At 44.0% G+C, this 25,978-nt stretch overlaps 1 protein-coding gene and 1 long non-coding RNA gene across 2 annotated transcripts in view; one reads left to right on the forward strand and one right to left on the reverse strand.

The window, feature by feature from the left end:
• Positions 1 to 25,978, forward strand: part of LOC309380944 — a 220,541-nt gene that overhangs the window by 75,932 nt on the left and 118,631 nt on the right. The window lies entirely within an intron of this gene.
• The window catches only part of BMPER (BMP binding endothelial regulator), a 172,267-nt gene that overhangs the window by 55,226 nt on the left and 91,063 nt on the right, over positions 1 to 25,978 (reverse strand). Inside the window, exons 8-12 of the mRNA XM_081931106.1 lie at positions 25,453 to 25,562; positions 22,319 to 22,459; positions 19,179 to 19,283; positions 8,053 to 8,098; positions 2,509 to 2,838 (exon numbers count right to left, since the gene is read on the reverse strand). Of these exons, the coding sequence (XP_081787232.1) occupies positions 2,509 to 2,838; positions 8,053 to 8,098; positions 19,179 to 19,283; positions 22,319 to 22,459; positions 25,453 to 25,562 (732 nt within the window). The remainder of the gene's footprint in view (positions 1 to 2,508; positions 2,839 to 8,052; positions 8,099 to 19,178; positions 19,284 to 22,318; positions 22,460 to 25,452; positions 25,563 to 25,978) is intronic.

Raw genomic sequence — 25,978 nt, forward strand, 5'->3', positions numbered from 1 at the left:
CTTTCTAACCATCTGGTGGGTGGAAATTTGGCCCATCAAATTCAAATTCATTTCAATGTGACACCCATAGATTAAACTTTGAAAAATAAAAATAAAACTTATTTAATAAAACATAGTCAAGCATCTTGAAATTTTAGGATTCAGCAACCTCAGATTTCTGTGTTTTCTTTAAAGTAGCTACCAGATGTTCTCCATTTCCCAATTAAATCATGCTTCAGGTTGGAATGATGCAAGATGCACATGCACACAAAAGACTGAATCCAGTTGCAAAAGCAATTCATTTGGGCAGAAAGCAAACCCAGACAGATGTTACGCAAGAACACCATACTTTAGGGAGGCACAGCAAACAGCTTTCCTTGCACACTTGGGGTTCAAGATCACACCAGTTTTTGGTTCAGCAAGCAACTTTCATGCAGGCCATGTTGGCTGGTGGGTTTGCTAAAGCCTTCTGGATTTGTTTTGTTTTACCGAGTTTGTTTGGGTTGGACATGATTTACTGAACTCATTCCCTACTCTACAAGCCCCTCTGGCACAGTGCTTGCTTATTCCTGATGTCTGCTTTTGCCATAACTACAACTGAGATCAGTTGTTTTCAAACTGTGTCCTGGGGCTGCTTCAGAAGCTTTTTGGGGCTGTGATGATACAGTGGTGCCTCGCAAGACGAAAAGAATCCATTACGTGAGTCTCTTCGTCTTGCGGTTTTTTCGTCTTGCGAAGCAAGCCTATTAGCAGCTTAGCGGCTTAGTGGGCTTAGCGGATCAGCTGATAAGCAGCTTAGCGGATCAGCTGATAAGCGGCTTAGCGGATCAGCTGTTAAGCGGCTTAGCAGATCAGCTGTTAAGCGGCTTGGGGAAAAGGGGGGAAGGAAAAAAAGCCCGCAGGAACTCGCAAGACATTTTCGTCTTGCAAAGCAAGCCCATAGGAAATTCGTTTTGTGAAGCACCTCCAAAACGGAAAACCCTTTCGTCTAGCAGGTTTTCCGTCTTGCGAGGCATTCGTCTTGCGTGGCACTGCTGTAATCCTAAGGTTCCCTTGGCAAAGTTACTGTCATTTTATAAGAACCAAACTCCACAATGGCAAAGCAGTCAATTCTGTGTTTATTGCCCATGTTCATTAACTAGGCAACCAATACCCTGGAATCCCCAGTTTAAACGCCTGTAAGCCTTGACGCCAGCTGGAGGAGCGTCAAGTAGAAATTTTCTGATAATTCAAATTTATTTGATGGGGATGGGAAAGGGAAACCTTGTGTTGGCAAAAGCTTCCCTGGTTCATTTTACACAAAATTTGCCTGTGCATTGTAAGACATGGATTGGTTCATCAGACGTGGATAGACGCTTTTGACAGATCCTAATAAATTTTATTCCTTTTAGAAAGACGAGCCCAGGAAATTATCTGAGAATTTTTCCTGAGGCATGCATGAAGAGCACAGCTTCATTCTTATGCTGATTCTGATGTTTTATGTAAGGATGGAAGATAATTTTTTTTCAAGTCTGCATTTTAAAGCCAACCAACCTAATTTGCTGGTCTGAATTATATGTGCTTTGGAATACAGTAATCTATTGGATTTTGCATTTCTATGAATTCTATGATACTATCAGTTTTTGAAAACACACACACACAAATGATTATTTTACAGGAAAAAAATGTGCAAAAATGCTTATTTTAGGGGGAATGCACTGAAAAGTACAAATTTGCATTTTGGGGGAAGAATGCATGGAAAATGCGTACTTTAGGGATCAATGTGTCCAATTTAAATAAGATTTTTTGTGTGTGGGTGAATTCCCCTCTCCACAAAAAATATCCAGAACAGGGACAGAGTAGACCTAAAACTGATCACGTTCAAAACTGGCATGGAAGGGAAATGGGGAGATCCGCTTGCTTTTGGTTTAAATTGTTTATTATTATTTTACTGTAGCTGCCTTGGGTGTTGCTTCTATACTGATAGAATGGGACACAACTCTAATGTAACTGTCAGGGAACTGCCATCGGAGCCAGAGGCGGAGGGAAGGCTCCAGAGGGATGCCGGAGAGGGTCCCAGTAGGGAGAGAGGCAGCCCATCTGCTGGGGAAGGAAATCAGCGTAACACCAGTGGAGAAGGGGGGGCAGATGGGGGAATCGGAGAGGAGGCTCCAGGACTCTTCCCCGGAGACCAGTGGGGAGAGCATGGGTTCTCCGCTGCCCACAGCCTCCCTGCGCAGAAGACTTCCGTGCAGGGAGAGTAGGAGGAGACTTGGCGTCAAAGAATTTCTTTGCTGGAAGAAGTTCAAGAAACGCCCACTGATGGATTCTGCCAGCGACTGAGACAGCCACGAAGTGAAGGGCTGTCCAGACAGAAAGGGTTCACCCAGGTTACCTAGCCAGGAGTGGCGGCAACTTACGCACGAGCAACCCCAGAACCATTACAGTAACGTAATGTAAATACCGCCAGAGCTTATAGAGCCAAAACAAAACATGTCTCCCTTGTGTTACTACTTCGCCCTGAGAACCAGGGCACTCATGTAGCCCCACCTGCTTTGGTTGTCACTTTCAAGAGGTAGCCTTCCAAGTCAATGTGAAAGTGTGGCGTGTCGTAAGGTAGGGAGATCCGTGTCCCGTTCCACTTCACTGTCAGGTGCTGGTGGAGGCTGATGGTACTGCTGCCCAGCACAAGGTCTACAGATTTTGTCCAGGAGAAAGAGCGAGTCCGTCGGGCATCGTTCTTCACCAGCACCTGGAAGGGCGGGGTAGAGGAGGAGCAGTCTTTCGTCAAAACGTACTGACAGGTTCCCTGAAAGTTAAATGTCCGTCCGTCAAAAGTGTTGTAGTGGGGGTCTCCAAATACAGTGCAAACTCCGGGCTCTGCAGGTGAGTGAAAAACAAAAGCACCATCAAGACCAAATGTTATGTTGGGAAAAGCAGGCATTAAATGAATGCAAATGGCCTTCCAACATTTTGGGCCACTTCATAAACAATGTGACGGAGGCATATATCTAAAAAAAGTGTGTGTTTGTGTGTGAATGAGACAAACACTTGGAAGAAGACATGAAAACCATGCATTTTCTTTCAAGGGTACACTCAATGAGAAACCGAGCACTGCTGTTGAAATATATTCAGAGTCGCAAAGTGATTTCGTGCTCTTTATTCAGCTCGTAGTGGTGAGGAGGAATGAAAGTCCCCTCAAAGTATCTGCTTTATATACATTATTTACACAATGGGCTGCACATGATTGGCTAATTCCAGAATTCTACTGTAAGCCAATCAGGTTGTGGATTCACTTCTATCTGGAGCATGATTGGGTGGTTCCTGCCAACCAATCATACTGCTGCATTGTTCTAGGACCAATCAGACTGGTGCATTCTGAATCCTATTGTTCTAGGACCAATCAGACTGCTGCAGTTTGGATCCTATTCAATTCAGTACATAACAGCTGTCATGAAATGGCCCTTAAGTCCTGGAATGATATAGATTATCAGCACCCACAGTCTGTAGGATCCCCAGTATACTGTTGCAGCTGTAGAAAATGGTAAGTGGAGGTAGAATCCATGAATTGTATATTGCAGCTCTGGCAATATGTAGGACTGTTTGGGGGGGGGGGGTTCTCCCTCTTTCATAATCCTAGAATTTGAGTGTCGTCCAATGAATGGTAGAAGATTGAGGACTGACAACTAACACTATATACAGCATTCCATGTGTAGTTGGTTTCATCACAAAGGTAAAGGAGAAGTTCTGCATTGCCACATAATAAAAGAAAAGGCAACCGGTGCTGTGCAATCTGGATTAAACATTGCTATTCTTTGGAAGAGAAGAAATTCAAGGCAATGGAATCTATTAATGCCACAGCCCAACACAGAATTAAGTGCATTTGAAGATCCCACTGAAATAGATGGACTTTTAAGCATGCTTAATTCTGTACTGGATTGTAGCCTAGACTCTCAAATAATTACTGCCAGAACTGCTTTAAAAAAACAAAAACAATTTATGATGTCCCAAATGAACTGATTGTATGAATTGGAGCGGTGAAGAAATAATTCATAGGAAAGTCCTGGCTTTCGTTTGCCTGATACATTTAACACCAATGAATCACCATAATCAAATTACAAGTGACAGTCTCAAAATCAGAAAAATGGAAGCAACTGAATTGAACTGCTAAAAATTCAATAAGAAAAATCAAAAGAAGCAGCACTGAAACCTCAGCTCTTCTCAGTCTTTATTACTATACACTCATACCTCAGAAGTTGAACAGAATCCATTCCGGAAATCTGTTCGACTTCCAAAATGTTTGGAAACCAAGGCGCAGATTCCAACTGGTTTCCAATTGCGCAGGTGCAGTGGCGTAGTGTGGGGGGTGCAGGGGGGCCGGCCGCACCGGCCGCAACATCTGGGGGGGTGCGCTCGCACTTGCAGCTCTCTGCCCCTACCGGGTTGGGGGCGCAAATTACTTGCCCCGGGTGCTGACAACCCACGCTACGCCACTGCGCAGGTGCACTGGAAACAATAGTGGAAGCTGCTCAGGACGCTTGGCTTCCAAAATAAAACATGTTCAAAAACCGGAACACCCGTTTTCGATTGTTTGGGAGCCAGAATGTTCGACTCCCAAGTCGTTCTGGAGCCGAGGTACGACTGTATAGTCCTTTAGTATGGTTTCTGAGGGCACCTGTCCTCCTCCTCCTGACATTTTCTCTGGTCCTCCAGCTGGCCACACATTGAGTCCATCTGTCCTAGACATGAAGTGGGCTACCTCACTGTGTGGCGTCCTGTCCTGTGGACCTTTACAGCAAAAGGAAACTTCAGAGTGTAACCAAACTTTCATCATGGGACGGATGGACAAAGGAATTGGGAAGAAGCAGTGTTTAATTTCAAGTGGAGATGATGATTAGGTCCCAATCTTTCTGGGTACAGGCTCTGGGGTCAGGAAGTCTTTCCCTTCATCCCTGGTGTGAAGTGTCTGTCTCCAGTTACTCAATGCTGAGGGAGCTTAAGCACTTTCAAGTCTCACTGATTTGAAAGAGAGAGTGAATCACATGCTTAATTCTCTCCCCTTCAGATGAATGTGACTTTAAAATGCATGTGTTCGGTTTTGCTTTCAAAATATCCTCTGTGCTCCATTGACTTCACTAAACGAATGCCCTTTTCCAGATTCACAAGGCATGGGGCCAAGCTGTATACCAACATATGCACCGACATGAAGTAAATGGCCATTTACTCACTATCCCAAATCAAAATCATACAGTTTACTTGTCCCTGGACTTGGCAGTCTCAGTTTAGGAGCTCATGATGCGGTGAGTTGATACTCTAAATTACTTAGCTATTGGAAAGAGTTCTGAAGGATTCTTGGACTGTTTTCATGGTATCTAATAACCCACATGCCACAACAGAAAAGAAAGAAATGACCATATTAGGAGGATGGCTTTCTTGCATGCGGGGAGAACTGGAATTCAAGACTCTCGCACAATCTGTGCAAAAGGCAGCGGAGGAAAGACGGGCCAGAACACCAGAAGAGTCAAGTTAATTCCAAAGTGTCCAGATGTAACAGACTCTTGAGGCAGGGCTTGCAGCTAATTTACAGCAGCCAAGGAAAATATTATATAAACCATAACTAAGAGGGATTTGGATGCTTTCTGAGTAAAACTATGACATTAAAAAACAGAATGGAGAGTAATTTGTTCACACATACATAACTCAACGGGACTTGGCTTTTCAAAAACCAAAAATGAAACACAGGAGACAGTTGGCCAAAATGTGAATTAGGCTTCAGCATCAAAGCAAGCTGCAGATCCTTAAATCAAATGGGGGCAAACATTAATTTGAAAGCTAGGAATATCACAGGCAGAATGAAGCTGAATTGCATTCCTCATGGTGTACAAAAACAACAACCCAGCAATGTGTCTCAGCACATTAATACAGGGTGGCTCAAAAGTAGGTATACAGTTGAATCAATGAAATTCATCACAACAGATTCTAGGAGTATGCTTAACTGACACAAAACATAGTTGGAAAAAATAGTGGAGTCAGATAAAAGGATTACTTTTCTTTACTGATATTGTGAATGAGGACAGCGAACTTGAGTCAAGAACTTTTGGGATAGCTTCACACTTGGTGTACATGCAATGCCAGGAATAACTTATACAGTTGTACAAGTATCTTTAAACACCCATGTATGCTTGTCCGGAATGGCCAAGGCCCCCAGGAACATGTACCCAGAATTTAAAGATGCATATATGTTTTGCTCATCTGCAATTTACATGTTTATTGGGTGAAGATTCGTTTCAATTGGGGTTTAGGCCCAGTTTTGGCAAAGATACTGCTCTGGTTGCCCCATGTGATGACTTCTGTTGGGAGAGAGGCAAGGGAAACATGTCCTTAATTCTCCTTGTGAGGCACAAGGGTATCAGAGGTATCTGCTACTAGACCACTAAAACTTAGATGGAAAAGACAACTGAATAATAATAACTAATAATAATAATAATAGTCAATGTAGTATTTTTTTTTGTTTCCGGTGGGATCCGCTGGCTGTAGTTGTTAGTTGTTTGCCATAGGTCAAGGGACCCATTTTCTTTAGGATCTGTTTTGTTTAGGATCCAACTTCCTATTCACCCACCTTGCCTGAGGGCATAACCTGTATAAAACATTATATCTCCTTGTTGTTATTCCAAGTGCTACTGCCCCAAACCACAAGGCTTCTACAGAGAGAGGCAACCCACCATTCTGGAAAGGCCATTTTATTTTGGCACCTTGTCAGGCCTTGCTGACTTCCAAGAATAAGGAGAAGGAGAGTCTTCATCATTCCGTTAGATAAAAACTCAGTGGGAAAGTCGGCTATTGTGTTTTGAACCCTCCCACTGTCAATGGAAAAGCTTGTAGTGATTTCAGTGGGCATCAGCACAGAAACACAAGGCGGTCCATTTTATTTCCCAACGCCTCAGATGAGTCACTTTCCCACAACTACAAGTACAATTTGTTCCTAATGAAGCGACTGCACCACTTGGCATATCTCTGCTGTTATTTTACAATGATGTGCCCACAGCTTGGTGGCAAAGGCACATTGCCTCTGGTTTCTCACATGCTCAGGGCTCTTGTTTATATAATACACCAGGGAGCATCATGCAACAATTTAAGTTAATTGTTCTTAATTCAACCAAAATTACATACCACCGAGATTTAAAACATAGTTCTTTCAAAATTCAGTTAAAATATTTCAGAAAGAGCAACTCCTATACTCAGTGTTTAATCCCACTGACTTTCCATCTATAAATATTTTCATTATAGCCCAGGAAAACTACAAGCTGCATTAAATTATGTGGAAAATCATTCAGTGAAGTTTCTCTCATTATCATTCTGGTATTTTGCAACGATAAATTGCACTGTGCACTGTTTAAATCTATGTCCAATTAATGGACTAGCTGTGATTGAAAGGATAGTCCAGGTGAATATTTTTAGAAATATTCACCTGCAGTAATTCAAGCCACTGTCAATCATAACCTATTTCCAGGGTGGTGTCCAAGGAATTCTTCCCTTTTCGATGTTTATGGGCTGTTCCCTTTTCCTTTTCTCTTTTGTATATTCTTCTGTACTCCAACATATTTCCCATACACCATATTTTGTTTTTACCAGCCTTTAAATTGTACCTCCGTGCTGCCTTATAAATCACGTTGGAGAGACTTCGCATTTAGCACTTGCTTTCTTTGGAGAAAGTAGACTATTGCCCTTTCCAATAATATACATTCACACCTTCGCAAATGAACCTGGGTCTCTCTCATTTCCCCAGGAATATTTTGAAACATCAAACCCCAATCCAAGAAGTGAGAGTTATTGACTCCTAGTTCCAGACTATTTCTTCAGTGTCTGGGCTTGTTGTCAAGGGTTGTCTTTTGTGAGAAAGCAGACTACTTGCTAATCATCTGGCTACGGTAGCTGTGAAACCAAGGAACTGGTGTCAGCCTCTGGCTCAACAGGCTAGGCAAGAATCTCCCAATAATGGCAAATGGACTAGGCCAGGAGTAACACTCAAGATAGCAGTAGTGTGTGAAGAGTTCAAAAACTTGTTGGAAAAATGTGAAGAATGAACTTACTCACTTTCAGTGCAAATGGGACAGCATCCTTTTCGGTTCAGGATCTTTCCCTAAATGGGATAAATATAAACAATATTTAATGGCAGGGGGAGACATTTGGAGCAATGGTCACAGTTTGAAAGTATAGAAAAATGTGGAAAGCCATTCAAAACTTTCCTTCTGCAGCTATGTATCTGTATACAAATCTGCAACCAATCTACTATATATTTTGGAAAGCAATTTGTTTGCCCATTTGTTTGTTGTTGTTCTCTATAAGCTTAGACACCTCTCAAGGTAACGTCTCCAAACTTGGCATGAGGCTTCTCAAGGAGAGGGTTGATGTTTGGGTGTGAGGACCATTTGGAATCAAGATGAAAATGTGGCTGTGATGTGACTATACCCATATTTTGGCATAGGTTTATCAAGATAATTGTTAATTTCAAGATATTGTTGCCAAACCCAGCACAGGATTTCCTGAGATGGGGGTGGCAGACTTTGTCACTATTTGGCTGCCGGGTGCCATTCTGGATCAAGAAGGAAGACTGAAAGATCACTTTGGCACGACTTCACACATTTCTTGACACAGAGTCAGCCTCCTTTCGAGATATAAGTGCCAAACTCAGAGCGAAGGTTCTTGAGTTGGAACGGTGGTCTTTGTTGTTGTTGAAAGTACAGGAGCCATTTTGAATCAAGATGGCAGACTGAAATGTAACTTTGGCATGACTTCACCCAACGGTTCAACTGCCACTCAAGATATTGTTACCAAACTCAGGACAAGGGTTCCCAAAGTGGGGGTCCTGACCGACATTTGGATGCCAGGTGCCGCTCCGAATCAAGTTGACAGACCAAAACATGAGTTTGGTGTGACTTCATCTGATTTTTGGCACAATGGGCCCAAATTCACAAATTACACTATCCATTTTAAAAACACAATTTATTTATTTTTTGCTTTCTAAAAGGTCATGTCTATTCCTGCACTTTTTTGGGGGGGGGGTGCACTAGATGATCCTCATTTTCATTTCCAAATCTACAATTCTATGGTTCTATTGTTTTCATAATGTCAGTTAACGTCATGCTCATATATATAAATATCAGCTAAGAGTATAGTTGCTCCCATATTGGGGTAGTAGAAGCAAAAATAAACTCGGTTAGTATTAAAAATAATAATAATTTAAAAATACTCAATGAAGTATATTCAGATTATTATATACCATACATATTAGGGGCATATTAGTTGCATTGAGACATGTTTCTTTAGCATTCAGCACTCAACTAGTGAACAATTTACACAGGCTTCAGGGTAACACAGAAGAAAAGCAAAGTTAAACACTTTTGCAAAGAAAAATGGTAAAGGGAAAGACAGACAGCCCACAGAGGCACATTGACTATTGGTGCTGATCTAAAACATACTCCATGATTGTCACTTAAAAGAAGCAAAATTAGCATCAATAGCAGCAGTGTTCCAGAATTTCCTCCAGCCACCACCAAGTCAGGACAGATTGAAGGTGTCTTGAGGTCTATTGAGCACTTCAAGCGTGTTGAAGAAAGTAGCAGGTAAAGAAAGTCTATTTGAAGCTGGCTTGCACACTCTTACTATACAGTGGTACCTCAGATTACATATGCTTCAGGTTACAAACGCTTCAGGTTACAGACTCTACTAACCCAGAAATATTACCTCAGGTTAAGAACTTTGCTTCAGGATGAGAACAGAAATTGTGCTCCGGCGGTGCAACAGCAGTGGGAGGCCCCATTAGCTAAAGTGGTGCTTTGGGTTAAGAACAGTTTCAGGTTAAGTATGGACCTCCGGAACGAATTAAGTACTTAACCTGAGGTACCACTGTAGTGAGTCAGTGCTTTGGGTGGCTTCCAACAAAACACTAAAATACAAGAACCTATTAAACATTAAAGGTACGCGGGTGGCACTGTGGGTTAAACCACAGAGCCTAGGACTTGCCGATCAGAAGGTCACGGTTTGAATCGCCGTGACGGGGTGAGCTCCCATTGCTCGGTCCCTGCTCCTGCCAACCTAGCAGTTCGAAAGCATGTCAAAGTGCAAGTAGATAAATAGGTACCGCTCTGGCGGGAAGGTAAACGGCGTTTCCGTGCGTTGCTCTGGTTCGCCAGAAGCGGCTTAGTCATGCTGGCCACATGACCCAGAAGCTGTACGCTGGCTCCCTCAGCCAATAAAGCGAGATGAGCACCGCACCCCCAGAGTCGGCCACGACTGGACCTAATGGTCAGGGGTCCCTTTACCTTTACTTACTTTGTGATACCTATAGAAGAATACCTATAGAAGAACAGTAGTGAAGGCCTGGTCAAGCTGGTGTGATACAGTGGTGCCTCGCAAGACGAAATTAATTCGTTCCGCAAGTCTTTTCGTCTTGCGAGTTTTTCGTCTTGCGAAGCACGGTTTCCCATAGGAATGCATTAAAAATCAATTAATGCGTTCCTATGGAAACCGAACCGCCTTCAGACCAGGTCTGGGGACAGTCTGTCCCCCGACCTCTTCTGAAGGCTGGCGGGGGCGAAAGTCTTTGCTTCCCCCCCCCGCCTGCCTTCCCGGGACAGCGGAGACTTTTCCGCTGTCCGGGGCGATCTTAAAATGCTGGCGGGCGGCAGCGAAGCCTTCTCCTTTCCGGGAGAGCGGGAAGGCAGCGCTGCCTTTTCCGCTCTCCCGGAAAGGCAGGCAGGGGGGAGCAAAGACTTTTGCCCCCCGCCCGCCTTCGGAAGAGGTCCAGGACCTCTTCCCAAGGCGGGCGGGGGGCAAAAGTCTTTGCTCCCCCGCCTGCCTTCAAAAGCCGTCCGGGACAGCGGGAAGCGCTTCCCTGCTATCCCGGACTGCTTTTAAAATGCTGGCGGTGGGGAGCAAAGCCTTTCGCCCCCGCCGGCCTTCCTGGACCTCTTCTGAAGTCCGGAGGGGGGGGGGAAAGGCTTTGCTCCCCACCGCCAGCATTTAAAAAAAGGTCCCCGAGATTTCCCTATGGGCTTTCGTCTTGCGATGCAAGCCCATAGGGAAAATCGTCTAGCGAAGCGTCGCAAAAACCGAAAAACCCTTTCGTCTTGCGGGTTTTTCGTCTTGCGAGGCATTCGTCTTGCGGGGCACCACTGTATAAACAAATCTTTTTCCACAAGCAAAGCTGTAGCTGTAAGGCTATGTGGAGTGTTGCATGCCTTATGCTTGCAGGTAAAAATAGAGCAAAGGGTGGAAACTGCAAATCGTGTCATGATCCAACGTTGACAGGTTGAAATTTGAACTGCAATAAGAAAGGCCATGGAGAGTTGGCAGAATTTGGAAGTTGCAAAAGAAGTGTGGGGAGGTCTAAAGAACAATGGGGGTATTGAAGTTTGATGATTAGAATATTGGGGAAAGAGGGGAAAGATCATAGAGCGAGAGGGAGTCTCACTCAGACACGTATGAAGACTTTTTAATGCAGGTATTTTGCCACATGGGGTCACCAGCCAATTTCTGCAAGCACAGAGGACTGAAGCTTCTACCATCAGGAGAGAAATTGGAGTTTGGATTTCAGGCAGCCATTGTTGAAGGGTAACAATATCCCCTGTTGTAGCAAAAGTCTTGTAGCAATTGCTTCCAATTGTTGAATGGAAGCCTCGGGAGCATTTCCTTCGCTCTTTATTTTTTAAAAAACTAACAAACCTGAGCTGCATCATTTCTTTTTGTGTGGTCTGGATTCTGTGTCAGTGCTTATAGTGAAACAGATGGAACTTGACCACCTTAATTGAAGCTAAGTCACTTCCTGGATCCAATTTGCCTATAATATCTTTTAAAAACTGATGTTTTAGACTCTGATCCAGCAAGGGGGGGAAAGAACCTAACTCCATCACCAGAGGCTGTGAATACACTATACCTTTAAAGCAAATCTGAAGCACATTTCCCCCCTCAAAGAATTCTGGGCAAGGTAGTTTACCCTTCACAGAATTACAATTCCCAGCCAACCCGGAAAAAGCTACAGTGCCCAGAATTCTTTGACCAGATAAATGTGCTTTAAAATTGGAGTAAACGGAGCTCTGTTACTTGCAGTTTCAGTGTATGTTTTGAGGATAGAAGATGTTTTCCTGTACTCCTGGCTTAGTGGAGAGTCAAATGCCATTTTAATCTCATCTGAATGTATAAATTATTCCTGCGTTTTGAATAAAGACAAAGCTCAGTTCTTTATTTGATATGCTGAAGAGGCCAAACCTTTGTAACAACTTCTGGCAGGAGTAGCAGCGGCTAAAATTTAAAAAAAAAACCACACATGTGGTATGGTGGTTTTTTGTTTTTGTTTTTTAAGCTCCAGTAAAAATCTTTATTAAAAAAGTAGCTTAATTAATTTCATTGGCATTAGCTTGAATGGAGAAGATTCAAAGCGCTCCTTTGTGGTCTCCAAGGGCTTGGGCAGGTCCAGTGGGATTTTTGACTTTTTTTCTTCATAAAGCAGGCTCCTTATGCGATACTTAAAAAGGCTTCTCAAAACTACAAGTTTGGTTTTACAAGTGATTCACTGTGTGGCTTAAGCAACAAAAGGCCAAAGCCCCTCTGGGTGCATGGAACTAGTTGTGCTGATCTTTGGATCCCAGCCTATGAGTCTAATTAAGAAGTCAACCTTTGGTGGCTGGATGGCTGTGCATGAAGTCCAAACCTGAGGTTGCAATTTGCTTTGCTCCAACAAGTCATAATCAGTAAGTCAAGAACAACCACTGGCTACATATTGTGGTTTGCTGAGAACTAAACAAGACAGAACCCTTGATTTGGGCATAATACTAAGCCAGAGAGCATGATCTCTTTTCTCCACAAACAAGTGGGAAGGAATGAAGCAATCCAGAAGGACACAACCAGGGTTAGCCATTAACTATGGTTTATGTGGCATATGAAGGAGGCATCTGCAGGAGAGAGAGAGAGAGAGAGAGAGAGAGAGAGAGAGAGAGAGAAAGAAAGAAAGAAAGAAAGAAAGAAAGAAAGAAAGAAAGATCTTTCTCTTTTTATAGTTATTATCTGATCCTGTCAACTGGAGATGTTAGGAATTGAACCTAGAAATGCAGCTATGTTCCAGATGGCATAAGTTCTTTATACACACACACTTTAGATGGGCTGCCCTATAACAGAAGTTTGTGGTTCGAGGACCCGACCCCCACTTAGTGAAATGAAGACACACAGACATGTAATATAAGGTTAATGGGCAAGAAAAGGCCACAACTTTATTGATTACAGCAAGTGAAAAGGTATTGGCCTAGGCATTGGATCACGACAATTGACTCCACCCACTCGAAGAGGGGTGAGCCTAAAAAGGGGGTTTATTCACCAGTAGGTGGAGCCTGTTGATGCTAATCCAACTATAAGCTCTCCCCTGATGTCACCGAGGGTCGTGCCATGGCCTCCCGCCAAGCAGGCATCGGACAGGATCCACGACCGCCGGATTCCTTTAACGGAATACTCAAAATTGAAGGCATAGGCGATGGCCACACCTAGCCCTTCCACACACCACAAACACATTCCAATGCCTCACCTACCCACCAATACAAGAAGGTTGTGACGATTGCTACGAGGTAGGCGAAAAAACCACAAGGCCTAATGCCAGATGGAAAAAATCCTACCAGGCCCCCTGGACAACCAGGGCGACCAACCTAAGGTCCATAGCAAGGCCAAGAGTAAAACCAAAACCCTGAGCTCTAAGGGAGTGGAGGGTGGTTGACTCGCGACGGGAAGGTGGAAAATGAGGCTGCATGGCTGGCGCAGCAGCAAGTTGAGCTGCAAACCCCGCCCCTTCCAAGCTGTGGGCAAGGTGCGCCAGCCAGGTGAGTAGGGGGAGGCAGACATCGGGTCCCGCCCACAGCCCCTCCCCTCTTTGCAAGAGGAGAGGCTTTTGTGGATAGCATACAAGATGGAAAAGAACCTTGTTTTAAATAAAAGAAAAACCAATTACAATAAAACGACTATAAAATGTATCAAATAAAACATAATTATAGTATCAAAAAGACCACTTTTGAAACAGAGAGTGGAGGAACATATCCCCTCAGTATTAAATCAATTAAAAACACAAAGCAGAGCAATAAAAATTCACAGAGCTAAAACTGCCCTAAACCACCACTTAAATTAAAAAGCCTGGAGGAACAGAGAAATATTTGCCTGGTGCTGAAAAGACATTACAATTGGCAGCAGGTGGACCTAACCGAGGGGGGCTTTTCCCACACAGTCATCCACCATGAGGCCTGATTTGGCAGAGGCACTTGCAGAAAGGGCGTCGGATGCTGACCTCAAGGAACAGGTGTGGGAAGAGACAATCCTTCAAGCATCAAGGTCCCAAGTAGCAAAAGCTGGTAAAGGTCAAATATAGCACTAAGATATGCCAGGCTGATCTCTGACTGGAAGCCTTACCTTGGCAGCCAAGCACATAACCCCTTGGCCATCCTTGTGTTGTTCTTCTAAGCAGTGCAGAATATTTTTATTATCCACCTCCCTCTCTGGATTTCTAATCAAATACTTGCAAATTCTCCTCTTCACTTGGAAGACGACCAGCTCAGCACACAGCACATCACTGTAATCACCTCTAGTGTGCTGAGTTGTAAGGATGAAATACATTCTGCACATGCTCATAAGCACATCCTTCTACATTACCATGTTATTTGTTTTCCAGGGCTGAGCCTTGGTTTTGAAACCCTTTGTATTAAAAACCTGCCTTCAAAGCCACTGTGATATAGCAGCTAGAGGGATGGTCTTATCACAACTCAACGATAAAGTTTGGTGACCTTGGATCTTAAGTCATCCGCTCTCTCAGCCCAACCTACTCCGCAACTTTGTTGTGGAGACACCACCCTGAAGGAAAAGCAGACGATGGGAAAGCTATTCTAAAAGTAGGAATATAAGGCGGACTACATAATGCTGACACCAACTCACAATCTGGTGCCCAAGAAAAGCAGCCAAGGTGCTGTCATTTTGCAGAGTTGCTTCCTTCAGTATAGGGACACAGGTGGCGCTGTGGGTTAAAGCCTCAGCGCCTAGGACTTGCTGATCGAAAGGTCGGCAGTTCGAATCCCTGCTGCGGGGTGCGCTCCCGCTGCTCGGTCCCAGCGCCTGCCAACCTAGCAGTTCGAAAGCACCTCCGGGTGCAAGTAGATAAATAGGGACCGCTTACCAGCGGGAAGGTAAACGGCGTTTCCGTGTGCAGCTCTGGCTCGCCAGAGCAGCGATGTCACGCTGGCCACGTGACCCGGAAGTGTCTCCGGACAGCGCTGGCCCCTGGCCTCTTAAGTGAGATGGGTGCACAACCCCAGAGTCTGTCAAGACTGGCCCGTACGGGCAGGGGTACCTTTACCTTTACCTTTTTTCCTTCAGTGTAAAGCACCTGTTGTAATAAATCACCTTCATGTCCTTTTAACGGGGGTGCTGCAACACCCCCCCTCCAATCACCGTATCCGCAGGGGAAGGTTTTAACTGGGCAAACTAGACTAGCACGGCTGGGACGTACGTAGCTGAAAAAATGCCTCTCCGTTGCACTGGATAGTCTTACCTCAGTGTTTTCATAAAAGGGCTGCAGCCATCAAGGAAGCTGCAAGTGGAAGGAATTCAAGCAAAATTAGGGTATGCCAGCCAACCTGCTATGGCTGGTTACCTGAGCCACCATGCTGGCACAGGAGTCTGTTTTTGTCTTGTCGAATAAGGAAGCCCATTATTACTAACATGTGCTGCTAGAGTTCGTTAGCACTGAAGGCTCCCTTAGGAGCGGCCTGTGAGATGCAATTCCAATTTGGTCCATGAATATTTATAAGCAGACCACATTTGAGAATCTGTGAATTTTGTAGGATATTTTATTCTTCCCCTCGTTTTATGAGAGTTTCAGTTTTATATCAAGCGCTATCCTTTTATTTTTCGTATTCTTTTGAAAAGACAGAACTAATTAGGGTTTCTTTCTTGGTGGTGTTCCATTGTGCAACAGCAGCAGCTGCTGTTGTTTTGTACCTCATTTGGCACTGGAGTATGACCAGCAACTTTTCTTTCTGTTTGTAAGAATAGCAGATGTGTACGAAAAAATTCAATACTGTCCACGTTAGGCATGGGACACAGGCCCCAGAGTAAATCCGAAGCCCAAATTCGTAGGCTCAAAATGTATCCACAGAATAAATCTCTCTAAAGATTGTCATATAACACCAACTAAGCCTTGAGTTGCCGCTGAATGCAAAGGACGATGGATAGGATTTTGGTAACCTGTTTTCAGGTCCGTAACAGACATCTGGCTACCAGCCTGGTTATCCACAGTGGGTCCAGAAAGAGGCTGAAATGGCTCAGCCTTCCAGCAGGTCCCAGGGCCCCTTCAGATATCAAATCACTGGGCCCATAATCCCAGGGGCTTCCACTTTTGCTGTACCTCTCCTAACATGGATCATGCCTTCCCCACAGTCCAAAAAGGAAGAAGTACAGCAGTCTAGGCCTGGGGGGGGGGCTTCTGTTCATCTTGCACAAGTGTGGGAGTTTCCAAGTGCTCCTTGCACACTCCCCCTTTCTGGCATGTACACTGGATGACCCCTGACCCTAGCTACTAAAATAGCACAGAGCAGAGTTGGGCCCCTATACAGACAATGGGCTCGAAGTCCTCTGGACACCAGTGCATCCAATGGCCCAATGGACATTGGAAGCTGCCTTACAATGTGTGAGTATTTCCTACACAGACTGGCAGCAGTTCTCTGGGCTTCTGACAGAGGATGTTCCATTTCTAATTGGAGATTCCAGTTATTGAGCTTGAACTGTCTACATGCAAGACATGTGCTCTGCCACTCTACCAAGGCCCTTCTCCGCAACCATCATCGGGATACAGAAAGCCTACTTGCTTTAATTTGGAATCGAGTCATTATTAATCCAGGAAAAAGGGGATGGGGTACTCAGAAAAATTGCAGGTTGTACCAAAATTAGGAGACATATTAACAGACATGTGTTGTTTCTCAACACTTTTAAAGAAAAATCTCAGCAAGGTTAATGGAGCTATCATCATTTTCAGTGCTCTGTATGTAGCCAAAATAGCACCATCCATGCAGAAAAGGGATCGTCATCAGGAGAGTCTAGAAAATCAGAGGGGAGGGGATATAGAATGGAGTCTCGTGCAAGAGAGTATGGTTGGCTGGCTGGATCTTTGAAGAGGAGCAATCCACACTGCAATGTTTTCTATTGCTGCAGGTCCCAATTGTTAACACTACACAGTCACATTGCTACCAAACAGGCAAGCAGGTAACTTGACATCCACCAAACACCCATTTCAGTTTCCCCTAGGAAACCTGTCTAGAATAATGAAGACTTGCCAACTTTTAATTTTATAAATTTAATAAATAATAATATCAACTTATTTTTAACAATTCTGGTGAATCGACAGGACCAGGGTAGCATGGCAGCAAAACACAGTGTCCCAAACTGCCTTGTACAATGAACATTATCATTGGGATGTGCATTGTGAAATTGCTAGTAACACATTCATTATGAACCACAGCGCCAACTGATTCTGCATAAAATTAGCCTTTCATTTTCATTTTTTCCCATTCATGAAATGCATTCAAATGTAATGTTATAGCTTCATCCCCCATCTCTCAAAACATAAAGATTAGTATTAGATTACTTAATCAGCCTTAACTCAAAATCAACAGGAAGTGATTTTTTTTTGTTGGGAAGTAATATGAGGCTACTTCAGATGATGAAGTCCATTATGGCTGATGACATGATGCTTTTATGATTCATGGCTCTAAAGAACTCTCTCTGAAAATACTGTGAAACAGCCTATCCATTATTTTTTTGTAAGACCACGCCTCGCTTTCTTGAGCACAGAATAAGATACATGAGACACAAGCAGATAACCGTGGACACTGAAGTATAACAGAGTTCCCAAGAGTGTTAGAGGTACAAAGTAATATACTTTCCCTTCTGTAATTCCTTCTGGGAGGGGTACCAGATAAGGTGCTTTTGAGACGTTTCTGAAGTGATTCTAATCTAGCAGGATTTCATTACCCTGCTTCAGTAACATCTACATGGCAAGACCATAGTTAAGTACCACATTCTCAATGCACAAATGTGCTTAGGCTCACACTTGCTCATCTTCACAGAGTAGAGGTATCCTGAAACTCACACGTACACATCTGCAGATAGTTGCTGCAGCTCTGGTATCTCTAAAACTTTCTAAAATCTCTCAAGAAATCTCTTTAACGGAAGGAAGCAATTGCAGGCAGCACTGAAATACATTTTTGCTGTTTTTGTTGTGGAAGTGTTCTAATGATATTTTATACAGTATCAGCATTTGCCACACAACTGTGGGCAAACGAAGAAGAAGAAGAAGAGTTTGGATTTGAAATCCCGCTTTATCACTACCCAAAGGAGTCTCAAAGCCGCTAACAATCTCCTTTCTCTTTCTCCCCCACAACAAACACTCTGTGAGGTGAGTGAGGCTGAGAGACCTCAGAGAAGTGTGACTAGCCCAAGGTCACCCAGCAGCTGCATGTGGAGGAGCGGAGAAGCGAACCCGGTTCACCAGATTACGAGTCCACCACTCTTGACCACTACACCACGCTGGCTCCCAATGTGCTACTTTCTCCTTGCAAACACAGATGAATGCAAATCCGAGGACATCAGTCTGTGGGACAGTCAACAGCAACGCCAAATTTGTTTACCAACCCTATATAAAGACTATGCAAATGTATTTACCGCTTTCTTTACCTACATCCACCTGTAGGAGCAGCTTTGCAACGTCCTTAGCACACTTGCATGCCAGCAAACTCCACTGAAATACTAAGGCATACTTCCAAGTAAGTAAATTTAGCCAGCTCTAAACATTTTAAACAGATACTTATTAAGCAAATCACCATGCCTATGGCACAAGACACCCAACGAAGGCAAGTAAAGCGAGAGGGCTATATATATATATATATCGAGCATGAAAGGAAAGAGCACTAGTTGATGTAAAACTGAGATTAGCAGTCACAGAATCAGAAAGAAATGTCTGGAGGAGAGCAGAAGAAACAGGGGGAAACGTGCTGTCCTGTTCTGAATATTTCACTCTGCCCCAGGACTTGGAGTCTCATTCTGGTTCTCCTTTTCCCAAGTCTGCGTAAACCAAGCCTGCCAAAGTTTCTACTGAAAAGCTCTATCAATTTATAAACAGGAGGAAAAGGACACACACTCACATGAGGGCAGCTGCTGACTGGAATGCACTGTTTCTTGCGACACTCGGTCTTGCCTTTCACACAAGCACAGATGGTGCAGTTAACGGAGGACCACATCTCTCCATCCTGCAGGAGGGAGAACATGATACAGCCATCAGCTGGGGCAGCAGAAGGAAGCAGATCCAGTAATGCATCATCTTGTTATACAAGGAAAAAGCAACTCTCTCCCTGTTGGGGAGTTATGTCATTGTTTAGTCTAAATCACTTCTGAGATGTCCATCTCCACCCAGTTGGATTAAAGATGGAAGCTCATCAGGGATGGTTTTTCACTCTGATCCTTCCAGATAGAGGAGTTTTACTGTACGCTTAATGAAGATGTGTCAGAATTTTCTAGCAACATCCTGATTAGTTGCCTTTTCTCCTGAAAAACATTCGAGTTGTGATCGCACAGTATCATGAACATCTCATTTGGGATGACATAATTATAAAAATTTGATTCAACACAGCCACTGTGATTGGCATGTTTAAGTTACCGCGCGTGAAAGTATTTGATAACGATGTCAGGACACTGAAAATTTATTCCCAGATGTGGCATCGTTCTCCTTCAGCCCAGGAATGTACTTAATACTGAATTCAGATTTGGATTACTTACAGTGCAAAGGCAGACATCTGATCCACTAAACATCTGAAAATGCTTATAACAGATAGAGAACAAAAATTACCCAAGAATTTGAGCAGGTACAGAGCTCTGTGACTCCCAAGTGCTGCTTCAGAAATGCCCTGGCTTCCTTCCTTATGGACTGCTTGGGCCAAATGCAGTTCTTAAAGCATTATTTTACCCATCAGAGGTCCAGCCACTGTTCCTTTTCTATCCAGCTTACAGAAGCCTTCGATTTATTGGAAGGAAATGAAGGTGGGGTAGGTAGTAACAGAGTGCTGTGGATCAGTGTGGTGCAGAATACAATAAAAATGTGATAGGAACCCTTTATTTATTTATTTATTATCAAATGCTGACAGCTTCTATGAGCCACAGGTGAGAGCAGGGTGCACTGTGGGTAATCTGTCTCAAGACAATGACTGAGTACCTGACACAGGACACAGTCCTCTGGGATTTCTCAAGTTCTCTTGCAAAGTACTCATTCACTTTATTTGTGGCTTTCAGAAGACCATTTCCCAGTCAACTATTTCCCATGAATCATTTTTCTCCCTCTGCTACTCTACATAATATTTTAATAAATGAAGAAGAGAGACACTTGAGGAATTCAATTTATCTGAATTCTAATGTGAGCTGACCTCATCTGCACTCTTTAGACTAATGTGTGGATCAGAAAATAATCTGATTTTACACTTTTCTGAACTTTACAACGCCTTTCTTGGCTTTAAAATGATCCCCCCTCAGATTGCTCAGTTTATAATCCCAGTTTTGAAAACTGAGGCAATAAACCAAGAAGTAGTGAACATATGGAAAAAAATAATTATTAACACATCTCAACAGACCAAAGCAAGTATTAAAGGCAAAACAAAATAAAGGCTATTTTCCACAAAACACAATGTCTATGGAACTACAAGAAACAGAGACAACTAACTGTATAATAGTTCAACCCTATACATATTAACTTAGAAATAAGTCTCATTATGCTCCATGGGCCTCTCCCCCTAGAAAATGAATACAGCCTTAGAAATAAGAATAATTGTACACATTGACTATGCCACTGTAAGAGGCTGGACAGTCGTTGTCTGCTGTTATAATTCTGATATTTTGTTCTGTGCAATACTAGTCTGGATCCCAAGATCTGAATTTTCTGCACCTGGAAGTGGTTTTTAGATAAGAGTTTCTGGAACAGCTGTCCTACCAAACCCCAGACTTCAAATGCCTATTTCGAAACTGAGGTGTGTTTCAAAAGCAGTGTATGACTTGGGCACTTGGGTTTAAAGAAAAAAATCAATCCTTTGTATGCACGTGAAGTAGCTCCTTTGAGTACAAGTCAATATGATAATCACAAGGAGTTGTGTGTGTGTGTGTGTGTGTGTGTGTGTAAGAAAGAATGCATGTAAGAAAGAGACAATTCGCTGGTGGCACAATGGTTTTTCTGTGTGTAAGCACCAACTGAATGAATGAAGAGTAGTTCCTTTCAATTGACTATAAACAGGGTTTCCAGGACCTACGTACAGTGCAGCTTTGTGCAATGTGTGTAGGGGGGAATGCAAATTAATGAAAAGCAGCATTGGCTGAGTAAATACTATGTGCATAAGGGATTTAACTTTTCATCTGATCCCTGGATCTCTCAACACACAGATGGTCGACACAGTGTCAGAAATCAGTTCCAACAGAGGGGGGGGGGGGAGAAATTATGCATGGCTTGAAAAAACAAGCAGGCACCCAATAATATGGGAAGTGTACTGGGAGGGAATCCCCAATAACCCTGGGTAGAAGGAGGGCAGGAATAGATTAATACCGCATGCCTTCCCAACTCATGAAGCACTGCATGTATCTATAGCTGTGTACTTTATATCCAAAAAGGTGAATTCAGCTCCTATTGGCTCACCTGCGAGTTGGAGGAGAGGTTCCATTTTGCCTTTGTCTATTCAGCCACAGGCCACAGAGAAATACCGTATTTTTTGCTCTATAAGACTCACTTTTTCCCTCCTAAAAAGTAAGGGGAAATGTGTGTGTGTGTTATGGAGCGAATGCAGGCTGCGCAGCTATCACAGAAGCCAGAACAGCAAGAGGGATTGCTGCTTTCACTGTGCAGCGACCCCTCTTGCTGTTCTGGCTTCTGAGATTCAGAATATTTTTTTTCTTGTTTTCCTCCTCCAAAAACTGGGTGCGTCTTGTGGCCTGGTGCATCTTATAGAGCGAAAAATACGGTACCTTTACTATAGCTATTGGGATGTGCTAAGGAAACTGAATCACATCATTATAATGCATTTTATAGCACAGGGAAGCAGCACGGCTGTCTGCCTAGGCAGAAAGGAGTCAGTTTACCAGACTGCAGAAAGCTAATCTTTTTTCTGTTTTATTTTAATTCCTTGTGTGGGAGCCTTTCTGCACTACTAAAAGATAAAACCACTGTTCTGGATTCATTGCAACCTGGTGATTACTCAAGTGTTGCAATGATACCCGAGTGGGGCAGTTTCTTTTTTTTAAAAAGGGCATTTACCCGGAAGATCTTGTTGCCAAACTTGCACACTTTTGTTTTCTCTGGGGACATGTATGAGACACACTCCTTGCAGCACTCCTCTTTGCCTTTAATGCAATCTCCAGGAGGTGAGCATTTCTTCTTACACACCACAGTGGAATCCTACATGGAAAGAGGAAGGGAGGGAGAGAGGGTGCAGATAAGAGGATGAAGAGGATAACATTCCCTCCTCAATTAGTGGCTACTGGATACATGAAGTGGTTGCTAAACTGATGCCACTATGGAGACAATGGAAGCTACAATAACACAGTAAGAATATCTACACAGATGTAACATGTATGGGGACTGACACAAGAAAAATGGCTAGGAACACTGAACCTTTCCGGCTGTGCCTGCCCCATACACACACACACACACACACACACACACACAACCTTGTGCAAATTAATTGAAACAAAGCATGTTTTCTATCTTACTTGTAATCTTGTACTCAAAACAAACACGGAAAATCAGTCGATCATTATGGTGTCGGAAGTCTGCAACCAATAGAAGGAATGATGCGCTCGCCACAATATACTGATGTTCTACAAAAGAGAGTTATTCCAGAGCTGGAAAAGAGGTATCCTGGCAGTACTGGGATATTGCAGCAGGACCTAGCCCCCTGTCACACATTGAAAGTGGTGAAGAAATTCATGACAGAGCAGCAAATGCAGGTACTTGATCGGCCAGGGAATTCCCCGGGTGTAAATCCCATTGAGAATTTGTGGGCTACAGTGGTACCTCTGGTTACGAACTTAATTCGTTCCAGCGGTCCGTTCTTAAGCTAAAACCGTTCTTATCCTGAGGTGCGCTTTCGCTAATGGAGCATTCTGCTGCATGCGCCCCTCCAGCACGCAATTTCCATTCGCATCCTGGGGCAAAGTTCGCAACCAGGAGCAGCTACTTCCAGGTTAGCGGAGCTCGTAACCTGAAGCGTTCGTAACCAGAAGCGTTTGTAACCAGTGGTACCACTGTATTTGCAAAAGTCGCCTCTGTGCTGTAGACTGTACGACTATGGAGAAGCTCATTCAGGCACTGATTCAAGTGTGGTACAGGGATCCAAAAATCAACAGTGACTGTTCAAAACTAGTAGACTCCATGCCAAACCCTGTTCAAATGCTGTTTAAAAATAACGGAGGTCATATCCATTGCTAATGTACGTATATGTGAGCTTTGTACAATAAACTACATTATTTGTTTCAATTAATTTGCACACACACACACACACACACACACACACAATTTCTATACCACCCTTCATCCGAGGATCACAGAGTGATTTATATAAGAACACAAAAATACATAACATAGTGTTAGGGTTCCAAGGGGTTGCTCAAGAGCAAGCAGGCAAATGCCTCCCTGCTTGGCTGTGAAGCCTTGCTTTTGATGCCAAAATAAACTTTATCTGTCCAGAGCGCCACTCTCCCGTGGCTGGCTCATTCACTGGAAGAATCCATGAGTGGGCGGTCCTTAAACCTTCCCCAGCAGAGTAGTTTCTTGACGCCCAGTCTACGCCTCCCCTCTCGGCACGGAAGCTTACTGCGCAGGGAGGGCCGGGGTATCGAAGGACCTCTCTCCTCCCCGCTTTGCCCAGGCAAGGTGTCCTGGCCCCCCCTCGCCTCCTCCGAGCCCTGCAGCTCCTCTCCACTGGAGGCGTGGTTACTCTCCTCCGCTGAGGAGGAGCTGCTTCCCACAATATTTGGGGGCTCTCTGTAATCCATCCGGCTTTTCCCCTCTGCCCCCTGAGCTGATGGAAGTTCCCTGACGCATAGTAACAAACAAAAACAGTACCCCACCCCCAGTTTAAAAGACCATAAATGGTCTCCTCTCCCCCATGCTCCTCTCCCCCATGCTTTTCAACATCTACATGCAGCCACTGGGAGAGATCATCAGGAGGTTTGGGCTGGGTGTTCATCAGTATGCAGATGATACCCAGCTCTACCTCTCTTTTAAATCAGAACCAGTGAGGGCAGTGAAGGTCCTGTGTGAGTGTCTGGAGGCGGTTGGAGGATGGATGGCGGCTAACAGATTGAGGTTGAATCCTGACAAGACAGAAGTACTGTTTCTGGGGGACAGGAGGTGGGCAGGTGTGGAGGATTCCCTGGTCCTGAATGGGGTAACTGTGCCCCTGAAGGACCAGGTGCGCAGCCTGGGAGTCATTTTGGACTCACAGCTGTCCATGGAGGCACAGGTCAAATCTGTGTCCAGGGCAGCTGTTTACCAGCTCCATCTGGTACGTAGGCTGAGACCCTATCTGCCTGAGGACTGTCTCGCCAGAGTGGTGCATGCTCTGGTTATCTCCCGCTTGGACTACTGCAATGCACTCTACGTGGGGCTACCTTTGAAGGTGACTCGGAAACTACAACTAATCCAGAATGCGGCAGCTAGACTGGTGACTGGGAGCGGCCGCCGAGACCACATAACACCGGTCTTGAAAGACCTACATTGGCTCCCAGTATGTTTCCGAGCACAATTCAAAGTGTTGGTGCTGACCTTTAAAGCCCTAAACGGCCTCGGTCCAGTATACCTGAAGGAGCGTCTCCACCCCCATCATTCTGCCCGGACGCTGAGGTCCAGCGCCGAGGGCCTTCTAGCGGTTCCCTCATTGCAAGAAGCAAAGCTACAGGGAACCAGGCAGAGGGCCTTCTCGGTAGTGGCGCCCACCCTGTGGAACACCCTTCCAGCAGATGTCAAAGCGATAAACAACGACCTGACATTCAGAAGACATCTTAAGGCAGCCCTGTTCAGGGAAGTTTTTAACGTGTGATTTTACTGTATTTTTGGTTTTTATGGAAGCCGCCCAGAGTGGCTGGGGAGGCCCAGCCAGATGGGCGGGGTATAAATAATAAATTATTATTATTATTATTATTATTATTATTATTATTATTATTATTATTATTTAATTAGCCAAAGGCCTGGCAGAAGAGGAATGCTTTCGCCTGGTGCCTAAAGATATATAACAAAGGCACCAGGTGAGTCTCTTTGGGAAGAGCATTGCACAAATGGGAAGGCGTTCTCCTGTTGCCACCTTCCGGGCTTCTCACGGAGGAGGCACAAGAAGGGCTTCAGATGATGTTACTTTACTAAGAGATGCACCTGAAAGTCAACCTACTCACCCTGCAGGTACACTTAGTACAATTGTCGTATGCAAAAGAGGCTCCGTTGTCATAAACATCGCTGTGAAAGAGGCAGCTTCCAAATGGGAGATCAAACACTTTCCTCTGCCCTGGGAAATACAAACACAGGAAAAAGAATGTGATTTAAAGGGAGCTGCATCATCAACAAAGATAGCTATTGCTCATCTGCAAACTATTATTGACTGGATTGTTCTGTTTTAATCCATTTATACAGGATTTGCTTTTTATCCTTTTTTGAAGAAATTACCAATTACCTGAGGCAAAGATAGGGGACTATAAAACAATGTTGGCAAATCTCTATAAAACTTGTGGAGTAGAGGGATTCTAAACTACTTATTTGTAACAGTTTGCCTTGACACTAGACTTCTAGGTTCAATGAGGGAAATTGTTGATTCAATGTGAATGATTTTTGGAATAGAGGGAACTGAATTTTTGTTCATTTGCTAATTAGCAGGTCAGAGTATTGCTCTGTTTATTATTTGAGTATTGTTAATATTGTTTACTA

This window comes from Podarcis melisellensis (assembly GCF_964234715.1).
Source record: "Podarcis melisellensis genome assembly, chromosome: 12".
NCBI lineage: Eukaryota > Metazoa > Chordata > Lepidosauria > Squamata > Lacertidae > Podarcis > Podarcis melisellensis.